At 38.1% G+C, this 23,407-nt stretch overlaps 1 protein-coding gene and 1 pseudogene across 3 annotated transcripts in view; both read left to right on the top strand.

Moving 5' to 3' along the window:
* The window catches only part of EPB41L4A (erythrocyte membrane protein band 4.1 like 4A), a 274,144-nt gene that overhangs the window by 234,253 nt on the left and 16,484 nt on the right, over positions 1 to 23,407 (top strand). For all 3 annotated transcript variants that reach the window (XR_004739723.3, XM_008991698.5, XM_078365056.1), the window contains 3 exons: positions 3,180 to 3,227; positions 10,381 to 10,458; positions 19,067 to 19,186. Coding sequence is in view for 2 of the 3 variants with exons in the window: in XM_008991698.5 (XP_008989946.1) it covers positions 3,180 to 3,227; positions 10,381 to 10,458; positions 19,067 to 19,186 (246 nt within the window). In the remaining variant the exon portion in view is untranslated. The remainder of the gene's footprint in view (positions 1 to 3,179; positions 3,228 to 10,380; positions 10,459 to 19,066; positions 19,187 to 23,407) is intronic.
* LOC118151718 (5S ribosomal RNA) lies at positions 11,964 to 12,082 on the top strand (annotated as a pseudogene).

A 23,407-nucleotide genomic window follows, 5' to 3' on the forward strand; every position in this document is an offset into this window, starting at 1 on the left:
AAGAAAAATTTCTAAAAAACTATTTAGAAAGATGAAACAATATATCAATTTTTATCACTACAAAGGTAAGGATCAGTGAAGAACAGTTATTAGGCTTTAAATTAGTGTGCTAGAATTTAAAATAATCAGTAAAAGATTTGGAAGGTAACATTAAGAAAATCTTCCCCACAATGGAACAACAGCAACAACAACAACAAAAAAACACAGGAAAACTAGTGTATGGACATAAGGATAATAAAATTATCAAATCTAGATATCAGTCATTCAACTAATACAATTTCTATGAGAAAAGAACAGATAAAACACAAGAGAGGAAACTATTAAAGAAATAGCACAAGTAGATATTCCGTAACTGAAGGATGTGACATTGTAAAGAAGAACACACTGAGCATTTATCATAATCAATTGAAAACTTAGATTCATTACAAGGTTCATTATAATTAAATTTCAAAACGTAGTTTAAGAAAGAATTCTAAAGATATGGAGTGAACATGGGAATATGGGAGAGAAAAAAAATCCATGTACAAATGGTGACAAAATGACATTGGGAGTCAGACCTGGTGGCTCACACCTATAATCCCAGCACTTTGGGAGGCTGAGGTGGGTGGATCACCTGAGGTCAGGAGTTCAAGACAAGCCTGGGCAACATGGTGAAACCCTGTCTCTGTTGAAACTACGTATTAGCCAGGCATAGTGGCACATGCCTGTAATCTCAGCTACTCTAGAGGCTGACGCAGGAGAATCACTTGAACTCGGAAGGCAGAGGTTGCAGTGAGCTGAGATCGCGCCACTGCAATCCAGCCTGGGTGACGAGTGAAACTCGGTCTCAAGAAAAAAGACATTGGGCCGCTTAACAGTAATATCAGAAGAAGAAGGCAAAGAAGAATTGCCTTCAGAAGTCTGAAAGATTATTTTTAATTTAGGGGTCTAGGCCCAGATAACCGTAATTGTTTGTATAAAGACATTTTCAGAAATTTTGAGTTCCAAGAAAGTTATCTGCCATGCATATTTTCTCTGTTAGCAACTGAAAGATACACTTTACCAAAACCCAGAGAAGTAAGTAGCCAGAAGACCTGGAGATGTGGGATCCATTATACAGACGCAACAGGAGTTCCTTGGATTATGGTGAAGGGGGTTAATCAATAACAGGTGGTCCAGGTATTACAAGCAGGAGAGTAGAGAGCTCCAGGAGAAATTTAAATGGAACTTGCAGATTACTTGAGCATCCATCCATAGCAGGAGTTTTGCAGTTCTCTCAGAATTTGAAGAATTAGTGAGAAGCAAAAGAACACTAAGCAAGTGATATGCACATGGAAAACTTAGGCAAGTATCGTCTCCCAGAAAATTTAAAACCTATAAAAGAATGGAATCATATTCCTGGAACACTATTTAGATCATCTGTGAACAATATCTGTATAATTGTGTTTATGCCAAATAGTGACCCCAAAATTTGATGCAAGAACAGGGATCACATATTGGTGTTAATGTTATTTGATATAAGCATATTGAAGGAAATGGGGTAACATAAGCTATGCATTGAAGAGCCATGTCCATCCCGCCCAATCATAGTGGGAAGGTGCTAGATTAGAAAGAAGGTAATCAAATGGAGCATGGGGCATAAACACCATTCTCAAGAAGTTTGTGAGGAGAGAGGAGGGACTGGGCAGATGAGGGGGGATGTAGACTCAAAGTAGGTCTGTGTTTGAACAACAGAGACTTGAAAAAGTTAATAGCTTGTAAAAAGAGTCTGTCAGACAGGCAAGGTGACTATGGGTGAGAGGTAGGAGGGTAGTTAATGAAATTCATTGAGAAGACCCGAGGTGATGTGATGGGACCCACAAAGCACTGGTGGAGAGACTGACCTTGGTAGTAAGGATAAATCCACAAATAACAGAGAAGATGTTAGTAAGTTTTTATTTTTGGTAGCAGGAAGATGGAAGAATTCCATCTGGAGGCTACTTTGTCCTCTGGAAGGAGAAAACAAAGTCATTTGCTGAAACAAGGATACTATGGGTCAGAGGGTTGCAGGATGGAGAGTTTGAAACTGCTTTTTACTTAGATCTGTGAAATGTGACAGGATTGCTGAACCATGGTGTGGCCCCACTTCAGGTTTATGGACATAGATTTGTAGTGTAACTAATAGGCCCCTTTTGTGTGACTCCTTCCAGCACTGCTCAGCTAGCTATTTAAGACTGATCCAGAAAACTTGCATGGTTAGATTCACCCATGTCTGGGATTTTCATCAAAAAGATGGAATGAAAAACAGAGTCAGGGAATGTGTTGAGTATCAGCATGAGTTATTGAAATGATAGATTAGGAAATCTAAGCTTAGTACAGAAGGACAGGGAAGAGAGGTGAAGAGCTGGTGGAGAGTAGCCAGGTCAGTAGATAGTCTTATTGGGGTCAAAGAAAAGGAACAGTGGAAATAGTTGAATAAGCAATAACAGCTTATCTTGGTTGAATGCTAACAATGACCCAGGTCCTATTGTATGCATTTTAAATATATTAATTCATTTTATCCTTTAGAGCAGACTTTAAAGGAGATTCCATTAAAAGTGAGTCACTGCGTAGAAAAGTAACTTATTTAAATCACACAACTCATCGTTGAAGGAGATGGGATTCACATTCAGGTTGTCTGGTACCAGAGCCAGCACCTTTAACCAGGATGCCCCACTGAAGCTGTTTGAAAGTAAATGGGGAGTGGTAAACAGGAAGAAGAGGAGATTGGGGTAAGAGAGCGAAGTGTTTGGAGGTGGTTACAGACGATAAAGTCCAAAGTATGACCATGATGTAGGTTGCTGAGTTGAAGTGGAGGAGATTATGAGAGGAGATAAAAATAATTTGGAGCCAGGGTATGGGAAAGGGCATCCAAGTGAGATGATGTCAATTCTACTATGGCAGAAATCAGCTTGGAGGATTGCAGTTCTGAAACTGCAGACTAACGTCATCGTTAGATGAATAGAATTCAGATGGTTTGCAGAACCCACTAGAGTGAGGCCAGGTGATGTTATTAATAGTATATTTCTGGGACCTGTTGTATGCATATACTCATGACTTAAATGTTTGGTGAATGAATGAAGGTATGACAGATAGGTATTAACTGAAGTGAAACTCATTTTATTGTGCTTTCCTTAGCCAATTGATAATTTCCTTTTGCTTTAATGTCTTTGTTTTCACAGGAAGGCCCATAACAGTGGCGAAGATTCAGATCTAAAGCAAAGGAGGAGGTAAAAAAAAAATGGCAGGAGAGAGGGAAGAAGGGTTAGCAGATTTAGCAATGCTCAGAGTTGAGGGAAAAAGTGGGGGAATTATTTTTTTAGTTTTCAAAACCAATTTATCTTCAATTGATTCCAAGTCTTCCATTCTGTTGCATCCTGAGACAGTGCTGTTTTCTTTTCTTTGTGTCTCAGAGGAGCTGTCTCATTTATCTATTATTGCCATATTATAAATTACTCAAAAACTCATTGACTTAAAGCAACAACAACGGTATTTATCTAGTGTAATTCTGTCAATTGGACAGGTATCTTTTTAGCTAGTCTTGTTTTTGGTTTCATGAGGCTGTGTTCAGATGACAGCTGAGATTGTGTTATTTGGGGGGCCTTTCTCTTTCATGTTAGCATCTTGGCAGAAAGGCTGGAGGCCTGGGACATCTTTGCCTAGTCTCTCCATCTGGTTAGCTTACACTTCTTTAGGCACTTCTTTTTTACTTCTTTTTTTTTTATTTGTACTTTAAGTTCTGGGGTACATTTGCAGATCTTGCAGGATTGTTGCATAGGTATACACATGCCATGGTGGTTTGTTGTCTCCATTGCCCCATCACCAACATCTGCATTTCTCCCAGTGTTATCCCTCCCCAACCTCCCTGCTTCCTGCTGCCCCTCCTCTAGCCCTCCACCCCCAACATACCCCAGAGGGTGATGTTCCCCTCCCTGTGCCCATGTGTTCTTCTTGTTCAACACACATCTATGAGTGAGAACATGCAGTGTTTGGTTTTCTGTTCTTGTGTCAGTTTGCTGAGAATGATGGTTTCCAGATTCATCCATGTCCCTACAGAGGACGTGAACTCATTGATTTTTAATGGCTGCATAGTATTTCATAGTGTATGTGTGCCACATTTTCCTTGTCCAGTCTATCATTGATGGGCATTTGGGTTGGTTTCAGGTCTTTACTATTGTAAACAGTGCTGCAGTGAACATATGTATGCATGTGTCTTTATAATAGAACGATTTATAATCATTTGGGTGTATACTCAGTAACAGGATTGCTGGGTCAAATGGAATTTCTGTTTCTAGATCCTTGAGGAATCACCACACTGTCTTCCACAATGGTCGAACTAATTTACACTCCCACCAACAGTGTAAAAGTGTTCACGTTTCTCCACATCCACTTGAGCATCTGTCGTCTCCAGTTTTTTTAATGATCACCATTCTAACTGGCATGAGATGGTATCTCAATGTGGTTTTGATTTACATTTCTCTAATGACCAGTGACGCTGAGCATATTTTCATATGAAGCATATGTTTCATATCCTTCCCCCACTTTTGAATGGGTTTGTTTGTATTTTCTTGTAAATCCTGCTTTAGTTCTTTGTAGATTCTGGATATTAGCCCTTTGTCATATGGGTAGATTGCAAAAACTTTTTCCCATTCTGTTGGTTGTCAATTCACTCTAATGATTGTTTCTTTTGCTGTACAGAAACTCTTAAGTTTAATTAGATCCCATTTGTCTATTTTGGCTTTTGTTGCCAACACTTTTGGTGTTATAGTCATGAAGTCCTTGCCTATGCCTATGTCCTGAATGGTTTTGCCTAGATTTTCTTCTAGGGTTTTTATGGTGCCAGGTCTTACGTTTAAGTCTTTAATCCATCTGAAGTTAATTTTAGTGTAAGGTGTCAGGAAGGGGTCCAGTTTCTGCTTTCTGTACATGGCTAGCCAGTTTTTCCAACACCATTTATTAAACAGGGAGTCCTTTCCCCATTGCTTGTTTTTATCATGTTTGTCAAACATCAGATGGCTGCAGATGTGTGCCATTGCCTCTGAGGCCTCTGTTCTGTTCCATTGGTCTATATCTCTGTATTAGTACCAGTACCATGCTGTTTTGATTATACTAGCCTTGTAGTATAGTTTGAAGTGAGGTAGTGTGATGCCTCCAGCTTTGTTCTTTTTGCTTAGGATTGTTGTGGCTATGCGGGCTTACTTTTGGTTCCATATGAAGTTTAAAGCAGTTTTTTCCTGTTCTATGAAGAAGGTCAGTGGTAGCTTGATGGGGATAGTGTTGAATCTGTAAATTACTTTGGGCAGTATGGCCATTTTCACAATATTGATTCTTCCTAACCATGACATGGAATGTTTTTCCATCTGTTTGTGTTCTCTCTTTTTTTTTTTTTTTTTTGCCAATCAGTTTGAGCTTATGAGGTTGCTCAGGTTAGCCTTGAACTCATGACCTTGCCTTCGCAAGTGCCACGACCTCCGGCGCCACTTTGGCCCCCTGTTTGTGTCCTCTCTTATTTCCTTGAGCAGTGGTTTGTAGTTCTCCTTGAAGAGGTCCTTTACATCCTTTGTTAGTTGTATTCCTATATATTTTATTCTCTTTGTAGCAATTGTGAATGGGAGTTCTCTCTTGATTTGGTTCTCCGTTTGTCTGTTATTGGTGTATAGGAGTGCTTGTGATTTCTGCACATTGATTTTTTATCCTGAGATTTTGCTGAAGTTGCTTGTCAGTTTAAGATTTTGGGCTGAGATGATGGAGTCTTCTAAATATACAATCATATCATCTTCAAACAGAGACAGTTTGACTTCCTCCTTTCCTAATTGAATAGCCTTTATTTCTTTTTCTTGTATGATTGCTTGGGCTAGAACGTCTAATACTTTATTCAATAGGAGTGGTGAGAGGGCATCCTTGTCTAGTGCCAGATTTCTAAGGGAATGCTTTCAGTTTTTGCTCATTCGGTATGATATCGGCTGTGGGTTTGTAATAAATAACTTTTATTATTTTGAGATACATTCCATCGATATCTAGTTTATTGAGGGTTTTTTGCATAAAGCACTGTTGAATTTTGTCAAAGGCTTTCTCTGCATCTATTGAGATAATCATGTGGTTTTTGTCTTTGGTTCTGTTTATATGATGGATTACATTTATAGACTTGCATATATTGAACCAGCCTTGCATCCCTGGGATGAAGCCTACTTGAACATGATGGATAAGCTTTTCATATGCTGCTACAATTGGTTTGCCAGTATTTTATTGAAGATTTTTACATCTAGTGTTCATCATGCATATTGAGCTGAAGTTTTATTTTTCAGTTGAGTCTCTGCCAGGTTTTGGTATCAGGATGATGTTGGTCTCATAAAATGAGTTAGGGAGCATTCCCACTTTTTGTATTTTTGGGAATAGTTTCAGAAGGAATGGTACCAACTCCTCTTTGTACATCTGGTAGAATTTGGCTATGAACCTGTCTGGACCTGGATTTTTTTTTTTTTTTTTTTGGTTGGTAGGCTATTAATTGCTTCCTCAACTTCAGCCCTTGTTATTGGTCTATTCAGGGTTTCACCTTCTTCCTGGTTGAGGCTTGGGAGGGTGCAAATGTCCAAGAATTTATTCATTTCTTCCACATTTACTCGTTTATGTGCATAGAGTTATTCGTAGTAATCTCTGTTGGTACTTTGTATTTCTGTAGAATTGGTGGTGATATCCCCTTTATCATTTTTTATTGTGTCTATTTGATTCTTCTCTCTTTTCTTTTTTATTAGTTTGGCTAGTGGTCTGTTTTGTTGATCTTTTCAAAAACTAGCTCCTGGATTTATTGATTTTTTTTTGAAGGTTTTTTTTTTGTGTGTCTCTATGTCCTTCAGTTCTGCTTTGATCATAGTTATTTCTTGTCTTCTGCTAGTTTTTTAGTTCTTTTGATCTTGCTTCTCTAGCTCTATCAATTTTGACAATAGGGTGTTAATTTTAGATCTTTCCTTGTTTCTCATATGGGCATTTATTGCTATAAATTTCCCTCTAGACACTGCTTTAAATTTGTCCCAGAGATTCTGGTACATTGTGTCTTTGTTCTCATTGGTTTCAAAGAATATCTTTATTACTGCCTTCATTTCATTGTTTATCTAGTTGCCATTCAGAAGCTAGTTGTTCAGCTTCCATGCAGTTGTGTGGTCTTGCGTGAATTTCTTAATCCTGAATTCTAATTTGATTGCACTGTGGTCTGAGAGACTGTTATGATTTCCATTCTTTTGCATTTGCTGAAGAGTGATTTACTTCTAATTATGTGGTCAATTTTAGAATAAGTGCAATGTGGTGCTGAGAAGAATGCATATTCTGTGGATTTGGGGTGGAGTGTTGCGTAGTTGTCTATTAGGTCCACTTGGTCCAGATCTGCATTCAAGTCCTGGATATCCTTGTTGATTTTCTGTCTCATTGATCTGTCTGATATTGACAGTGGATTATTAAAGTTTCCCACTATTATTGTGCAGGAGTCTAAGTCTTTTTGTAGGTCATTAAGAACTTGCTCTGTGTATCTGGGTGCTCCTGTATTGGGTGCATATATATTTAGGATAGTTAGCTCTTCTTGTTGCAATGATCCTTTTACCATTATGTAATGCTCTTCTTTGTCACTGTTGATCTTTGTTGGTTTAAAGTCTGTTTTATCAGAAACTAGGATTGCAACCCCTGTTTTTTTATGTGTGTGTGTGTGTGTGTGTGTGTGTGTGTCCTTGCATGTGAGATGGGTCTCCTGAATACAGCATACAAATGGGTCCTGACTTTTTATCTGGTTTGCCAGTCTGTGTCTTTTGATTGGGGCATTTAGACCATTTACATTTAATGTTAATATTGTTATGTGTGTATTTGATCCTGCCATTTTGTTACTGGCTGGTTGTTTTGCTCATTAGTTGATGCAGTTTCTTCATGCATCATTGGTCTTTACCATTTGGTACGTTTTTGTAGTGGCTGGTAATGGTTGTTCCTTTCTGTGTTTAGTGTTTCCTTCAGGAGCTCTTGTAAGGCAGGTCTGATGGCAATGAAATCTCTCAGTAATTGCTTGTCTGTCTAGGATTTTATTTCTCCTTCACTTGTGAAGCTTAGTTTGGCTAGATATGAAATTCTGGGTTGAAAGTTCTTTTCTTTAAGGATGTTGAATATTGTCCCCTGCTCTCTTTTGGCTTGCAGGGTTTCTGCCGAGAGATCCACTGTGAGTCTGATGGGCTTCCCTTTGTGGGTAACCCGACCTTTCTCTTAGCATTTTTTCTTTGTTTCAACCCTGGTGAATCTGACAATTATGTGCCTTGGGGTTGCTCTTCTTGAGGAGTATCTTGTGGTGTTCTGTGTATTTCCTGTATTTGAATATTGGCCTGCCTTTGTAGGTTGGGGAAGTTCTCCTGGATAATATCCTGCGGAGTGTTTTCCAGCTTGGATTCATTCTCCCCATCACATTCAGGTACACCAATCAAGCATAGATTAGGTCTTTTCATATGATCCCATATTTCTTGGAGGCTTTGTTCATTTCTTTTCACTCTTTTCTCTCATCTTGCCTTCTCGTTTTATTTCATTGAGTTGATCTTCAATCTCTGATATACTTTCTTCTGCTTGATTGATTCAGCTATTGAAACTTGTGTATGCTTCGTGAAGTTCTTGTGCTGTGTTTTTCAGCCCCATCAAGTTGTTTATGTTATTCTCTGAGCTTGTTATTCTAGTTAGCATTTCGTCTAACCTTTTTTCAAGGTTTTTAGTTTCTTTGCATTGGGTTAGAACATGCTACTTTAGCTCGGAGAATTTTGTTATTACCCACCTTCTGAAGCCTGCTTCTGTCAGTTTGTCAAACTCATTCTCCATCCTGTTTTGTTCCCTTGCTGGTGAGGAGTTGTGATCCCTTGGAGGAGGAGAGGTGTTTTGGTCTTTGATGATTGCATCCTTTTTGTGCTGGTTTCTTCCCATCTTCGTGGATTTATCTACCTTTGATCTTTGAGGTTGGTGATTTTGGATGGGGTCTCTGAGTAGACGTCCTTTTTGTTGATGTTGAAGCTATTTCTTTCTGTTTTTGTTTTTTTTTTTTTTTTTTTGATGTATAAAGTTTTTTTTTTTTTTTTTTTTTTTGGTTATACAGGGGTCAGGGAACTGTTTGAGGAGGCATTCTATCCCTTGTCTGCCTGCAGAAGCCCTGCTAGGCTGCCTTGGACTCTGCCAGGCTGCTGTGTAGGCTTCTTCTGGCTTTTGTTTGTGCAGGTGAGATTAGACCCGCCTTCACAATGGTGGATGCCCTTATCCCAACCAAGCTGGATCGTCCCAGGTCGAGCTTGAATTCATATGCTGGCTGTGAAACTCTCAAATGAGAGGGCTTTAGTTTGCTGGTCTTTGTCGAGGTGGGACCTGCAAAGCCATATCACCTGTCTCCCTGCTTTTAGCTCTCCCTCTTTCTTGTGGGCGGGTAGATCAGTCCTGCGGGTGCTCGGTGTTAGCCAAAACCTCCACCTAGTTCTGTGCTGACAGCTAGCAGTGCTGGGCTGGCTGGAGCTGTCACTCAGATCTGCGCTAGCATCTCACAGCGCTTCTCAGCCCGGTGGCATTCTCGTGGACTGTGGGTTGCAAAGGGCATGGGAGAAGCACAGTATCTGAACTGGAGTGCTGAGGGGGTAAAATCCTGATCCTCCAGTTGGTTGTACTTCCTGGGTGGGGCAGCACCCTGCCCTGCCTTGGTTCACCCTCTCTGGGCTACACCCACTGTCCAACCAGTCCCATTGAAATGAACCTGGTACCTCAGTTGAAAATGCAGAGTTCACTTGTATTCTGTGTCTCCCTTGCTGGGAGTGGCGCTCCAGAGCTGTTCCTGTTCGGCCATCTTGGTGGAAGTTCCCTCTTTTACACTTCTTTAGGCTATGAGGAAGCAGAAGCTATCAATCTGTGAAGCGGCTAGTCCTGGAACTGACAGAGTATCCCTTTCACCTGATTCTATTGGTAAAATCAGTTACAAGACCAGTGTAAATTCAGAGGCTAGGGAAATAAGCTCTACCTCTCTCAGTGGTATGGGTGGAGGGATTACAAGATTTTGTGTCCATATTTAGTCCATCACTGACTTACAGCTTTGCCATGTCACAGTTCTGTTAGAAGTGATTGATTCTGTGGTCCTTTCTGGGAACATGCTGATACTCTCCTTAATCTGTTTTTATATTTCCCCTGCATTGCTATTCCCTGAGCTATAGACTCAGTTAGATGTCTGACTGAGTTCAGGAACACTGACTGGGAGAGGGATAATACAGCTCTTGATGTTTGGATTGGTAATTTAACTGCAAAATGAATTCCAAAGGAGCAATATAAACCTTTCTGAAATTTTTCATGAGTTATAAACATGTGTTTCTTTTTCTTTTGTTCTTACCATTTTGTCTTCAGGTCACGTTCTCGCTGTAATACAAGCAGTGGTAGTGAATCAGAAAATTCTAATAGAGAACACCGGAAAAAGAGAAACAGGTAATATCTCAATATTATAATTAACTGGCACTCTGAAATCAGAGGCTGCCCTTGGTGGTAGAAACTGTGTGTCCTTTGTAAATCTGGTTTTTTCCTTTGTGTTTGAGAAGCAATCTGGCACTATTTTGAAGCACTTAGTTTAGGAAACTTTAGCTCTTAGAGTGGAATTTTCTTATCTTTACAATAAGATGGTTAAACAGCTTGACAATGAGGTTCCTTCTTGTGTGTGTGTGTGTGTGTGTGTGTTTAAAGATGACTCAGTATATAGTTACAATGTATAGTGAATTTTTCTAAGGCTGGTAAGAAAGTTTACCATTTGTAAAGAGATTTCTCCTTGAACTGTCTTTTCAATGGCATTACTATATTTTATCCAACCAAAAATAACTCACTGTTTCTTAGATTGTGCATTTTCAGGCTCGTGTGTGTGTATGTGTGTATAATGCACTGATATGTGCATTTACTCATCTGTGTGTGTTTGACATTCCACATATGTAAGATATATTTTTAAGAGATTTTTAATCACATTGTTTGACATGTAATCAGTATTAGTGGTGGCTTAATGCATTAATCAGTTATCCCTAGTTCCAAAATATTTATTTGAAAACAAGAAGTATTTGTGTGATTAATGAAAAGATCACCTTGGGAGTCAGAGGGATTTGGTTGCCAGTCATGCCAACCTAGTGGTTCTCAACTGGGGAAGTTTTGTCCTCTCTGCCTTCTCCCCAAGGACATTTGGCAACAATGAGTCATTTTTTATTGTGACAATTGGGTAGGGAGATAGCAGCTGGCCAGGGCTGCTGTTAAACAACCTACAATGCATAGGAAGTCCTGGCAACTAATAAGTGCCTAGTAAAAAACATGTCAGCAGTGCCACTGTTGAGAAACCTGTTTTCACCTAATGTGGACCTCTGACCTGGCTGCTTTTTCTGGTTTATCTTTTTCTCTTCTGTAAAATGAAGAAGTTGGACTTGATAATCTCCAAGGTCTTTCTTTAATGCTTAGAACTCTTGTACTTGGCAAGAATTGAATCGGTGGCACTCTCTTAACTGCAAAGCCTGTGTGGCAATAATGGCCTAGATAGCATTGTAAGGGTAGACCATTTTGTTAGGAACGCATTCTATGTGGAGCCTTCTGGGGCTGGAATTACACTAGACAGATGGGAGATCTCAGTGTGTTATGACACCTTTCTTAAGGAAATGATTTCAGTTTCTTCTGTGAAAACCCAAGTGTGGGAGGTAGCTCTTTCTTAGGTACCCTCTTTCTGATAAAAAGTTGAGTATTACCATACAAACAACACAAAACAAAGCAAAAATACCTGCTTATTTTCCTATTTAAAACTTGTATTAATCCATCAAGCCAGTAGTTTAAGTCTATTTCTCTTTGACTTAATATATTCTGGCATGTAAATGTTCTTTTCTCAACTGTTCAGAAGGTGGCCCATTTAAAACCATTTTTGGAGGCCAAAATTGCTCACAGTACCATTCACTATTAAAAAGGATACACTAGTCTACGGCCATACCACCCTGAACACGCCCAATCTCGTCTGATCTCAGAAGCTAAGCAGGCTCAGGTCTGGTTAGTACTTGGATGGGAGACCACCTGGGAATACCGAGTGCTGTAGGCTTTATTAAAAAAAAAAAAAGATACACTAGTGAAAGGTTGCCATTAAGTTACTCGTTACTGATCTGGTTGCACTGGCTTTAATATTTCTTGTAGCTATTTTCTCTCTTAAGAATTTCTTTCCCTTTTCCATGGATGGATTCTTAGATTGGCTTTCTTTGTACTGTGTAAAAAGTATATTTTAGAATAATGGTGATTCTGAATGTTTAATGCAACCTTGTAAGGCTAGTAATGAGAAATAGCTTTCAAAACACCTTCTGACACATTTCATGCAAAGGATCTAGCAGGCTTTCACAATCATTTTTGCTACCTGTAGAAATACTGCTCTTGGAGTGCCTAAGTTGCCTATGTCTGTAGAAGATGTGCTGTAAAGTCTGCCTTTCAGTAGCATAGCAAAAAGTAGAGAGAGGAAGAAATACAGCTTTCAGTTCTCATCTGCACCACTGCAAATTCTGGCGCAACAGGTGACTGTACAGAGAAAGAGGGTGGAAGTTCATTGTGCTATTTTTTGGTGCCACTTACCTAGTATGCTATGCTACTGCCAAACCCTCCATCTCATTATTAGCCTGTTAAATTTTGCCAGAACCCACTCATCCCAGATGAGGATGCATAGGTCTGCGTATTTCAATTGCAGCCCTGCAGTCTCTTCAGCCTCATTCGTTCTTCCCTTCCTTGGCTGACGTGTGCTCCAGCCAGTTCTTAGCACTGTCCTTGGTGCTTTTACTATAGGACTCCGGTAACCCTACAGTGAGGCAGACAGAATCTTGTACATGCTGATGTTCTACTTCTTGCCAGTAGGTCTCTAAACTCAGCCCCAGGATGCTTCATCACTTTCCAACAAGAGCCTGTACACTGATGCACCCTGCTTTTCTGTCTCTAGGAAACTGTAGCCTAGAGAGAGAGACAACCACTGGGCAAATTTGCTTTTCAGAACCTCTTTAGGAGCCCATGATGTGTCCATTGGAACTCTGGACAGAGTCACTTTTACTTTCTGGAAGTTGCACATGGTCTTTGGGATGTTGCTCCTTCTGCTACTCCTTGCGGGATTTTTTTTTTTTTAATATAAAGGAGGTCTTTCCTGTTAGGCATGAAGCTACTCCATGTAAATACTGTTTTCTTATTTCCAAGGAGTCAGCCCATTGAAGCATAAGCTGCTTTACTGTTTCCATGGATAACCATTTAAACATTTCTCATTGTGAAGAAATGTTTCTGAAGAGAAGCAAAAGTTAATGAAACAATGTTTATGAATCAACTTTATCCAAAACAGACTTTTAACAACCATTAAATTAAAAAATATAATAATGCACACCAGCTCTGGAAGGCTAATGTTAGAAGCAAAGATTTTTGTTTAGTTTCAATTTTAGGAAAATATAACTGTAAATAACCACCCCATCTCGTTCTCCCCTTTGGATCCAGACCTGACAAGGCCCAATGTGTGAGGGGTCTGGTGTTAACTGTGCCCTAACTCTAGAGTTTCATCCCCCAGTGTTTCCTAGAACACCGGAGGAACTTACCCCGCTCCTTTATTTGGGACATCATTTATGTTTTCCCTTACCCCTTTCTACTTTATTCTTCCTTTACTGTTCATGTAATCTGGATGGGTATTCTACAGCTTTCTAGGTTTTGAAGTTTGAGATGATGATTTTTCACTCTCTTTCTATAACCAGATAAAAGTTGGAGTCACAGATTTTTGTTATAACACTTAAGATGACAGAAAGTTCTTCTTACTTTCTCTACTTATATCCGCACTTCCCTCTCCCTCCTCTTGCTTCTCTTTTCACTCTTTGTATCACGTTATTCTCCCCACCCAGTTCCTGTTCTGTCTTCTGGACTTCCTTCCCAGTCTTTTCTTTTTCTTCTGTCTTCTCCAAATTCCCTCTCTCCCTTGGAGCCCCCAGTAGTATGACACAGAATAACCTGAGGACTTGGGATTGGGTCTTGGTTCTGCTCTGTGCTGATATTTGATCTTGGGCAACTTGTATAACCAATTCAAGTATTAGTTTTCTTCTCCTTAAAGTTGGTGGCAGGTGGGAAGGACAGGGAGGTGTGCTGTAACAGCTGATCTGTTTTGTTGAGTGAGTTACCAGAAGGATCACACGAAATGTATGAAGTGAGAGCACTTTGAAGTATGGAGCCACACAGTTCTATATCGACTTCCAGAGTTACTCACTGCTGCTGCTTCACCTGCCCTCTCCGCCATCCTCTTCCAACATTTTTTAACTTTTCGTCCTATCTTTCATTCTCCCACCTTTTCTAACTTTATACCTTTGGTTGTTTTTACACCAGGATTCTTCATTTCTCATTCACGGGTAGGTGCTGGGGGGTTTATAACCCCATGAAATTGTATGTAAAATTCTGTGTGGGGGTCAAGTGCATAGTTTTCTAGAGACAGGGAGTGGAACTTTGACTAGATTCTTAAGGGGTTGTTTATGTAACCCCCCTCCTCTTAAAACTTACAAAGTTTTGTGATTTCAGTAGTGAAGGATTACTTTGGTACTGGGAAATGAAGTTGGTGTTTTAATTCACTGGTAGGATTAAAAACTCAAATGCCTAAACTTTCTTTAGAGATTACTTTGCTCTAATGATATTTGAAACAGGAGTTTCTGATTTCTACTTTAATAAGATATATCAAGATTTAGACCTTTGATATGGGTGATTTAGGGCTTCCAGAGTATAATCAAGGTTGACAGAGATGACTGTGGAAGGACAAAGCCGCAACAAATGATGCTGTTACATTCTGAGTGAGGGAATAACAATTTAGGAAAACAGGAGAGTTTGAAAGGGAAATTGCACCAAAGGTAGCCCATTTTAGTAGTGGGGGCATAAGGAATAAGTGGAAGAGACAGAAGTACCTTTAAGAGCAAATAAGAATAATTTATTGATGGTAGGGACACTGGCAAAGGCAAATTAACTTTTTCTTGCTGGTCTTAAGGGAATATGTCGACCGATGCTTGGAAAAAACATAAATTTCCCTAGGGAAGAAAAGTAGAAAATAAAAGAAGATTGCTTTATAGCAGGTGATCCAAAAAATGAGTACAGTTGATGAGAAACAGAATTTCACAATCAGTTGAGACCTGCAGATTTAATTCTGGCAATGGAGGGGCCATATGAAGCAATTTTCTGGAATATTATGCTATAGTTGAAGAGTAGAAGTTTCTTTCAGTGTGTCTGACTGGTTTGGAAATAAAACTCAAATAGAGAAACATCAAGTTTTAGAGCTAGAAAGGATCTTTGCCATAATTTTTTATATGAACAACCTGGGACTTGATCAAAAAAGATAAGCAGTTTGCCCAAGATCTCTGAGTTAGATAATGGCAGAACTGGGAATGGAGAAAACTCAGGAGCAATGTTTATGGCTTGTATCATCTTGAGGCTTCATTATCCATTCACTCTGAAAGTCTTCTTAGATTTGGTATTAACATGTTTTATCTTAGTGAATTGAGAACTTGTGTAAAGGAATGTTCTGTTAGGAACAAAACTGCTAAAGGGGGAGTTCACAATAAAAGTCAGGGGGATTTGTGTAAGAATTCATTTGGTAATGGGAAGAATTTTGCAGTAGACGCAGGACTGTAATTGGTAAGACAGGAAGGAAGAGGCTAGGAATAGTCATTTTCTTCATTATTGTTATCAAACGATTATATGGCATTTCATCTTCAAAACCTTTTCAGACTTTAATTAAATGTCAAATGTAGTTAAACTCTAAATTGCATGGATAGTCTGGAAGAGTAGAGTGTTGAAGTTTGGTAAGAGATGAAAGAAATATATTAGAATTCTGTTCTGAAACATGGTTAGAATATGCTCTATTCTAAAGCAACCCTCTCCCTTATACATTAACTAAAAAGCAAAAACCTTGTTATGATATACTTCCTACCACAGCTGTTGACCCTCCATAGTTACAGATGGAGAAGTGGAGAAAATATGATTAATGCAGGCTGATTGGATCAACCGGTACTGGAAAGAAACGTTTGTCAGCTTATTGAGGTTCACCATTAGATGCAACATTTGAAAATTAATAGATCTACAATGTAAATTACAATGGCCTCTTTTTTCGCCTTTGGGACTTTCTTGACTATGATATGAGAGCACATTTTGACTATTTAAAAGGTTTTATGTCAGAACAATGCTAGTAGTATTTTATTCTTCTTGACATAAATCTATACACTGAGACTAAAATAGAGCAGGAAAGGAGCAAAAAACTACTTGGATCCCCCACACCTAAAAATAAATGAGACTTTAGAAGTCAGAATCATCACAGGAAACATGTCTTTTTCAATTAAAGAATTCTTTATTCACTCATGCATAAACAAAATAGTTATCTCCTGCCTGTTCAGGACAGAGTGCTACAATATTCTTGCTTCTAGGTCTAGGATGTTGTTCTTTGCAAGTAGCACCTGTCTTTTTTGGAGCAGTTCAGCAGTGGAAGAAATGACACTTTGATTCTTGTAATGAGGCACCATTAACCAGAGGTCTTTTGTAAGGGTGTAATTTCAAACTTCATTACAGGCCAAGGTGGCCACACTCCCCGTTACTCAGGAAAATGTGCTTCTGTTGTGACTGTCCAAAGGCTCTTACATTTTTAATGCATCTTGTTAGAATATTTATGAACACCATCGTCAGTAGAGGGCTTCTGTCTTTGAAACATGTGGATCACAAGGATATTAAGTGACAAGGTTACATTGCCCTGACTTTAGACTTTCATTTAGAAAAAAAGTTAAAGGTACATATATAATCTTGAATTCTTTCTGATTTGGTCCTTATTACTATTATAGCAGGATACAGGAAATATGTGTGCTTATGTCTCAGGAGTTTTAATTTTTTTATTATCAGAGTAAAGAGTATGAAGGTAGCCATCTGAATTCTACAATAGATGAGAATGAACATACAGTAACTGTGCTTCCTTTTCAAAGGCTGTTACTCTGGGAAATGTGTCTGTTTGTCCAAGTCAGGCCTCAGTCTTGTTAGTAGGTTTGACCTCTCAAAAATATTTGGAAGCCATGATTCCCTGATACAAACATTTCACATTGTAAATTTAGTTCTGCCCATCAACTCGGCAGTGATTTCGTTTAGAATGAAAGCTGCATCCTAAAAGACTCCAGGGTTGGGAGTTTTGTGTCCAATCTTGGGCCCAGCAATCCAGTGTGGGTTCCTGTGGGAAGGGAGATGCCACCCTGCCAGCGTGGCACCTTCCCTGTGATTGTCTCTTCCTAATCCCGACCCCTCGGTCCTGGGGGTGTCCAGGCCTGCTCCCCTACCAGCAAGCCTGGTAGGTTACTGACTGTCACATGAACACAGAATGGCTTGTAGGTGTAGGTTCTGGCTATAAAAATGTGTGTGTGTGTATACACACTTTCTCATGGTTTTCTTCAGATATTTCTAATATTAAGATCCATAGCAGTATATGTTCGATTTGAATTTACTTTGTTCATGCAATGAAAGAGTTATGCTTTTAAATCTGGTAAAAAAATACCATGACAGTATGCTGTTAATCTTCAAATAATAGCCTACTAAAAATGAAAACTGTAGTGAGGAAATATATAACACCTCAAAGGGTTGGAGCATGTTATAGATAATTTTTTATTTAGCAGAATTCTCCTTTACTAGAGGTATTTAAACAGTTTCTTCCTCACACAATGCTGTTCTTTTCAACTTGAATTGCTTTATATTATGTCTAAGTTATATGTGAAACGAATATTTGTCACCCATCAGCTGATTTGTACCTGTAAGCAAACCCAGATACCCAGACCATAGTCTATGAGTCTATGCTCAGTGTTGTAACAGAGAAACCAAAAGACATATGTTCAGAGAAAGAAATGCCTCCAAGCCTGCCTGTTCTTTTTACTTTTGTCTCAAAGGAGTTATGCTCATGCCGTTGCAGTAGTGGGGTGAGTACCTGGCAGTTCCATGCTGCTCTCTATACCCTGGAAGATGAACCCTATGGAGCAGCTTTCTGAAGAGCTTACATAAATTAAAAGTTATGTATTCAAATAGCAGGTGTTCAGTGTTTGCAAAAAAGAAAAAAAGCTTCACAGCATCATTGTGGTGCATTCAAGACAGTATTTCACATAAATAAGTACTTCTCCTCTCCCCCAAATAGTGCACCTCATCTGAAAGACCTGATGCATCAGACATCTAGAATCTCTGCAGGTTGAATGTGGTCCATGGGTTTTGTTAGGTCTATATCATGCTTTATAGTTTAGAATTGGTTGCAATACTTAAAAATTAGAAGAGTTCACTTTAAAAATCCAGATTTAGGGAATTATCTTTTTTTAAAAAATGAGAGGATTTGGTAACACTGTCCTGTGATCTTACATGTCAAGAGCCTGTGCAGCTGAGTCTTTCCCACCTTTCTCTTTTTCTCATTTACATTACTTCCCTGGCCACATCCTGCATCCAACTCTTATTACCTCTTAAACATGGTGAGAAGCCATGATGGGAATGGTGTGTGCTTACTCAGCTAATGCATTATGCCACCATATTTAACTTTTTTACTTCTAGATTTCTGCCTTAAAAAATGGGAATTATATTTGGCACCTATTTCTGATGAAAACTTTGACAATTAGTTTGACTTTTTAAGAGCAGTTCAAAGTAAAATCATTTATTACTGTTTTGACTAGCACATTTAAAATATGATTTTGTTTTGTAGGTTAAAATTGGCTTTATAGTAGACACCAAAGTATGTTTAGTTAAAACTTAAAAATGTTTAAAATGAGTTTTTGATATATGTCATTTTCCTAGAAAATTAAAATCAGAAGTCTGCAAATAACATGTATTTACATATATATTCTAAGTATTATAATGTATACTTCTGTGTGTGTATATATGCTTACCTGTGTATGGATGTATTAATTCAGTTAATATGCATTTCTAGCTATAAATGATCATGATAAAATTTCTGCTGCTTAAATAACATTTAAAATCAAGTTTAGGATGAGCCTAAAATGTACCATGGATGTAGATGTTAACTGTAGATGCGTGGCTTTTCTTGCAGAATACGGCAGGAGAATGATATGGTTGATTCAGCACCTCAGTGGGAAGCTGTATTAAGGAGACAAAAGGAAAAAAACCAAGCCGACCCGAACAACAGGCGATCCAGACACAGATCTCGTTCGTATGTGGACCCTTTTTATACCTTGATTCCAAAACACCAGATTTAAAGTGTGGTTATTCAGGTCTTCTAAAGTGTTTTAGTTCAATTAGGATTATTCCACTGTTTGTCATATTTACCTTCTAATATTTGTGACATTTTAAAAACATGTTTGAAGCCATAGAAGTTGAAGCACAGCCAAAACAAAATGGCATGAAAACAAGGTCCTCAAAGCCATATTTTTGTTTTGTGTTGCTTCTTAACCAAGTATACATTCACCTGAATAAATAGGAATAGTCTCCTTTGTTGTAGAGCCAGGCTGTTGGTGAAATAGCCTGCTGTTTCTCTTAGTTTGAGTTTCACAATTCTCTGAAATCTTGTTCCAGACTGAACCAGATGTAAATATCTTCCCATCAAAATACCATTTTTGAACAGTAGTCAGTGAGTGATTCATTACACCTCAGTGTTGGAATTTGCATGTTCCTTCTGTTGCTAGGCAACACTGTGTGTGAGCACAATTACACCATAATGGTGTGGTTGCCAGTCCCCCAAATTAATTTTCTTTGAATTGGTAAAGTTTGTGTGCGTGTGTGTTTTAAATCTGTGCATCATCAAGATTTAGACGCCTCACTCCCACTCCACTTCCCAAAGCATGGCTCACCTTTTTAAAGTGAGCTGAGACTATTTATCCTTTTGTGATAATGGGTGGTTAGATGTCTGGTGTTGATTACTCACAGGAGGAGGGATTAAGACCAGTTGTGTATGGTAAAGAAATGAAAGGATGTTGGGGAGTGGAAGTGGAGACTGGGTAGGTAGGTAGGGAGCTCTGAGGGAGCCAGGCAGGAGGGTGACAAGAGGACAGCTGTGAGTGTCACATCAGGTTAAAAGAGATTAGGAAAGAAATCAAGACTGTACCTGGGGTTCATACCAGGACCCTGTGTGCTGTGGGAAACTAAGGGACACTTCTCAGTCTCAGGTGTTTACCTTTCAATTAGAAATTAACCGTGTGTGTGTGTGTGTGTGTGTGTGTGTGTGTGTGTGTGTATTAGCAGTGCATTGTTATGAGTGATGACATTCTTTTTGTAATGGAAAATCTGCAAATAGTCACTAAACCATGTACACCCTTACAGATGTATCAATTACTCTAATTTTTTAAAGTAACCTAATTAAACTAGTATTAATGTAAAGCAGAGGTCAATGAAAATTTCCTTTGTTGTGATAGCACCTCCCCCCAACTGCAATAAAAAAATGAAGTTTAGATATGAAAGAATCAGACTTCATTGAATTAGTTTAACGAAAAGGTGCAAAACCCAAGATTAGACCCAGCATAGTCATAGGTAAATCTTTTGCCACCACGCTTTTACCTTTCTGTATGGAATTGTTTCCTATCTTCACTTGTTATATACAAGGTTTGGCAACTTGATATTAAATCTTAAAAATAGCATTCAATTTTTCTAAAAATTTCTAAAGCATTCTGAGTTCAATTAAATGCCAGTAGTACATTGAATTTATTTAAAAAGAGGAAAGTAAAATAAAATAAGAAAAAATCCTGTATATAAGTTTTGAAGAAGTCAAAAAACATTCCTGGAGTCAATAGCAAATAAATGGAATCATTCATTTGTAAATCAAAATTGAGAAATAGAATAATTCAAAGTTATTACTCTAATTCAGTTATATTATGGAGCAAATATTTGTAGTTGGACCTGGGAATTTAATCATTTTCTAGTCAAGTGGTTTGAGATTTATTTAACAGTCTAAGGAATAAACTTTTTTTAAAAATTGAGGCAGTTTCAGGTGAAATTTACATACAGTCAAATGCTCTCATCAGTTTAATGGATATTAACAAACGTATCCATAGTGTATCCATCCTGCCAGTCAAGATATAAAATATTTTTATTATCCAGAAAGTTCCTTCATGCTCCTTCTAGTCAGTGCCCACCCCTACAACAAACCACTGTTCTGCTTTCTTTCTTTCTTTTTTTTTCCCTCTGTCACCCAGGCTGGAGTATGGAGTACAGTGGCCCAGTCTAGGCTCACTGCAACCTCTGCCTTCCCGGTTCAAGCAGTTCTCCTGCTCAGCCTTCCGAGTAGCTGGGATTACAGGTGCCTGCCACAACACCCTGCTAATTTTTGTATTTTTAGTAGAGATAGGGTTTCACCATGTTGGCCAGGCTCGTCTTGAACTTCTGACCTCCAGTGATCCACTGGTCTCAACCTCCCAAAGTGCTGGGATTACAGGCAACCATCAACACGCCTGGCCCACTGTTCTGATTTCTATGATTAGTTTTTCTCTCTTTTTGAACTTCATATAAATGTAGTAACACAATGTATAATCCTTTAAAATCTTGCTTCTTTCACTCAGCATGTTTTTGAGCTTCATCTATGGTATCAGTGGTTATTTAAATATTTTTATTTATATATGGCAATATTTTTATTCATTCTCTTTTTGATGGACATTTGGATTGTTTCCAGTTTTTGCCTTTATGTTATAGACATTCTGTACAAGTATGTGTGTGGAATCTGTTCTCTTTTGCCTTGGGCAAACACCTAGGAGTAGAATTGCTGGATTAGAGGCTATTTGCATGTTTAATTTTTTAAAGAAACTACCAAAATGATTTCTAGAGAGGTTGTATCATTTTCAGACCCCACTAGCAAAGTATGAGAGGGTCTTGTTCTGCCCAGTTCTTGCTAGTATTTGAGTTTGTTGTTTTGTTAATTTTTACCGTTCTACTAGGCTTGAAGTAGATATTACATCTTGGTTTTAATGAGCATTTCATTCATGGCTAAGGATGTTAAACACATTTTTGTATGCTTATTGGTTATTTGTATGTCTTCATTTTTAAAGTGTTCAATTTTTTTGTCCAGTCGAATTGGGATTTTTCTCTTTTTTATTATTCGTTTTTAGGTTATTTATGTATTCTGGATAAAAGTTATATTTCAGATATGCATATTATGAATGAATACTTTCTCCCAGGCTGTGATTTGCATTTTCATGTTTTTCACATTGCTTTTTGATGAGCAGACTTTTTAATTTGATGAAGATCAATGTATCATTTTTTTTTCATTTCTAGTTAAGGCCTTTTTTTTTTTTTTTTAAATCTTAAGAAGTTTTTGCCTACCCCATGGTCACAAAGATAGTCTTATGTATTTTTCTAGCAGCTTTAAAAATTTTGCTTTTACCCTTAGGTCTGTGTTCCATTTAGAATTAGTTGTTGTATATGGATGAGTAGAGATTGAGAGGTTTTTTTTTCCTATAGTCTATCCAGTTCCACCACCGTTTTTGAAAAGACTTTTCATTGTAACCCCTTGTGGCCTTTGTTGAAAATGAATTGACTGCTCACATGTGGGCCAATTTTGTTTCATTGATCTATTTGTCTATCCCTAAGTCCATGTTGTCTCTGTTCCTGTAGCTTTATAGTAAGACATGAATAAGGCAGTATAAATTCTCTAACTTTGGCTTTTACTCTCCCCCTTTTTGTCAAGATTGTTTTCGCTGTTTTATTAGAAGTTTTTCATTTTTTTGTAAATTTTTGAATCAACTTGTCAATTTTTACTGCCTTCCCCCAAAGGCTTTTGACTAGGATTTTGTAAAATGTATAGATCAATTTTGAGAAAATAAATATCCATTTGTTTTTATCTTCTTTCAACATTGTTTTACAGTTTTCAGTACAGAGTCATTACATTTAGTTTCTAACATTTCAAAAAATTCATTTGATTTTTAGTATGTAGAAAAATAAATGATTTTTAAAAATACTGATGCTACATCTTGCCACCCCATAAACCTTGTTAAATTCACTTATTAACTCTGGAAGCTTTTGTGGGGGGGCAGTTTCTTAGGATTTTCTATAGTTACAATCATATTTGTAAACAGTTTTCCTTGATTTCTAGTCTTTCTGTCTTTTATTTCTGTTATTTCCCTTATCATACTTGCTAGATCATGTAGTACAGTGGTGCGTTACAATGTTGAATACAAGTGGTAAGAAAGCAGACATCTTTGGCTGCTTGCTCTTTTTCATAGCAGGAAAGCATTCAGTATGTCACATTATATGTGAGGCTAGTTGCACAATTGAGGAAGATCCTTCTATTTCTAGTTTGCTAACAGTGAAGAGTTTTGATCATGAATGGGTCTTGAGTTTAGTTATAAACTTTTTCTGCATCTATTGAGATAATTGGATATGGGTTTATTTTGTTCATGGAGGAATTAGATTGATTCAGGTTTGAATGATACATCCTTGCATTCCTAGC

This window comes from Callithrix jacchus, chromosome 2, assembly GCF_049354715.1.
Source record: "Callithrix jacchus isolate 240 chromosome 2, calJac240_pri, whole genome shotgun sequence".
In the NCBI taxonomy this organism is placed as follows: Eukaryota; Metazoa; Chordata; class Mammalia; order Primates; family Cebidae; genus Callithrix; species Callithrix jacchus.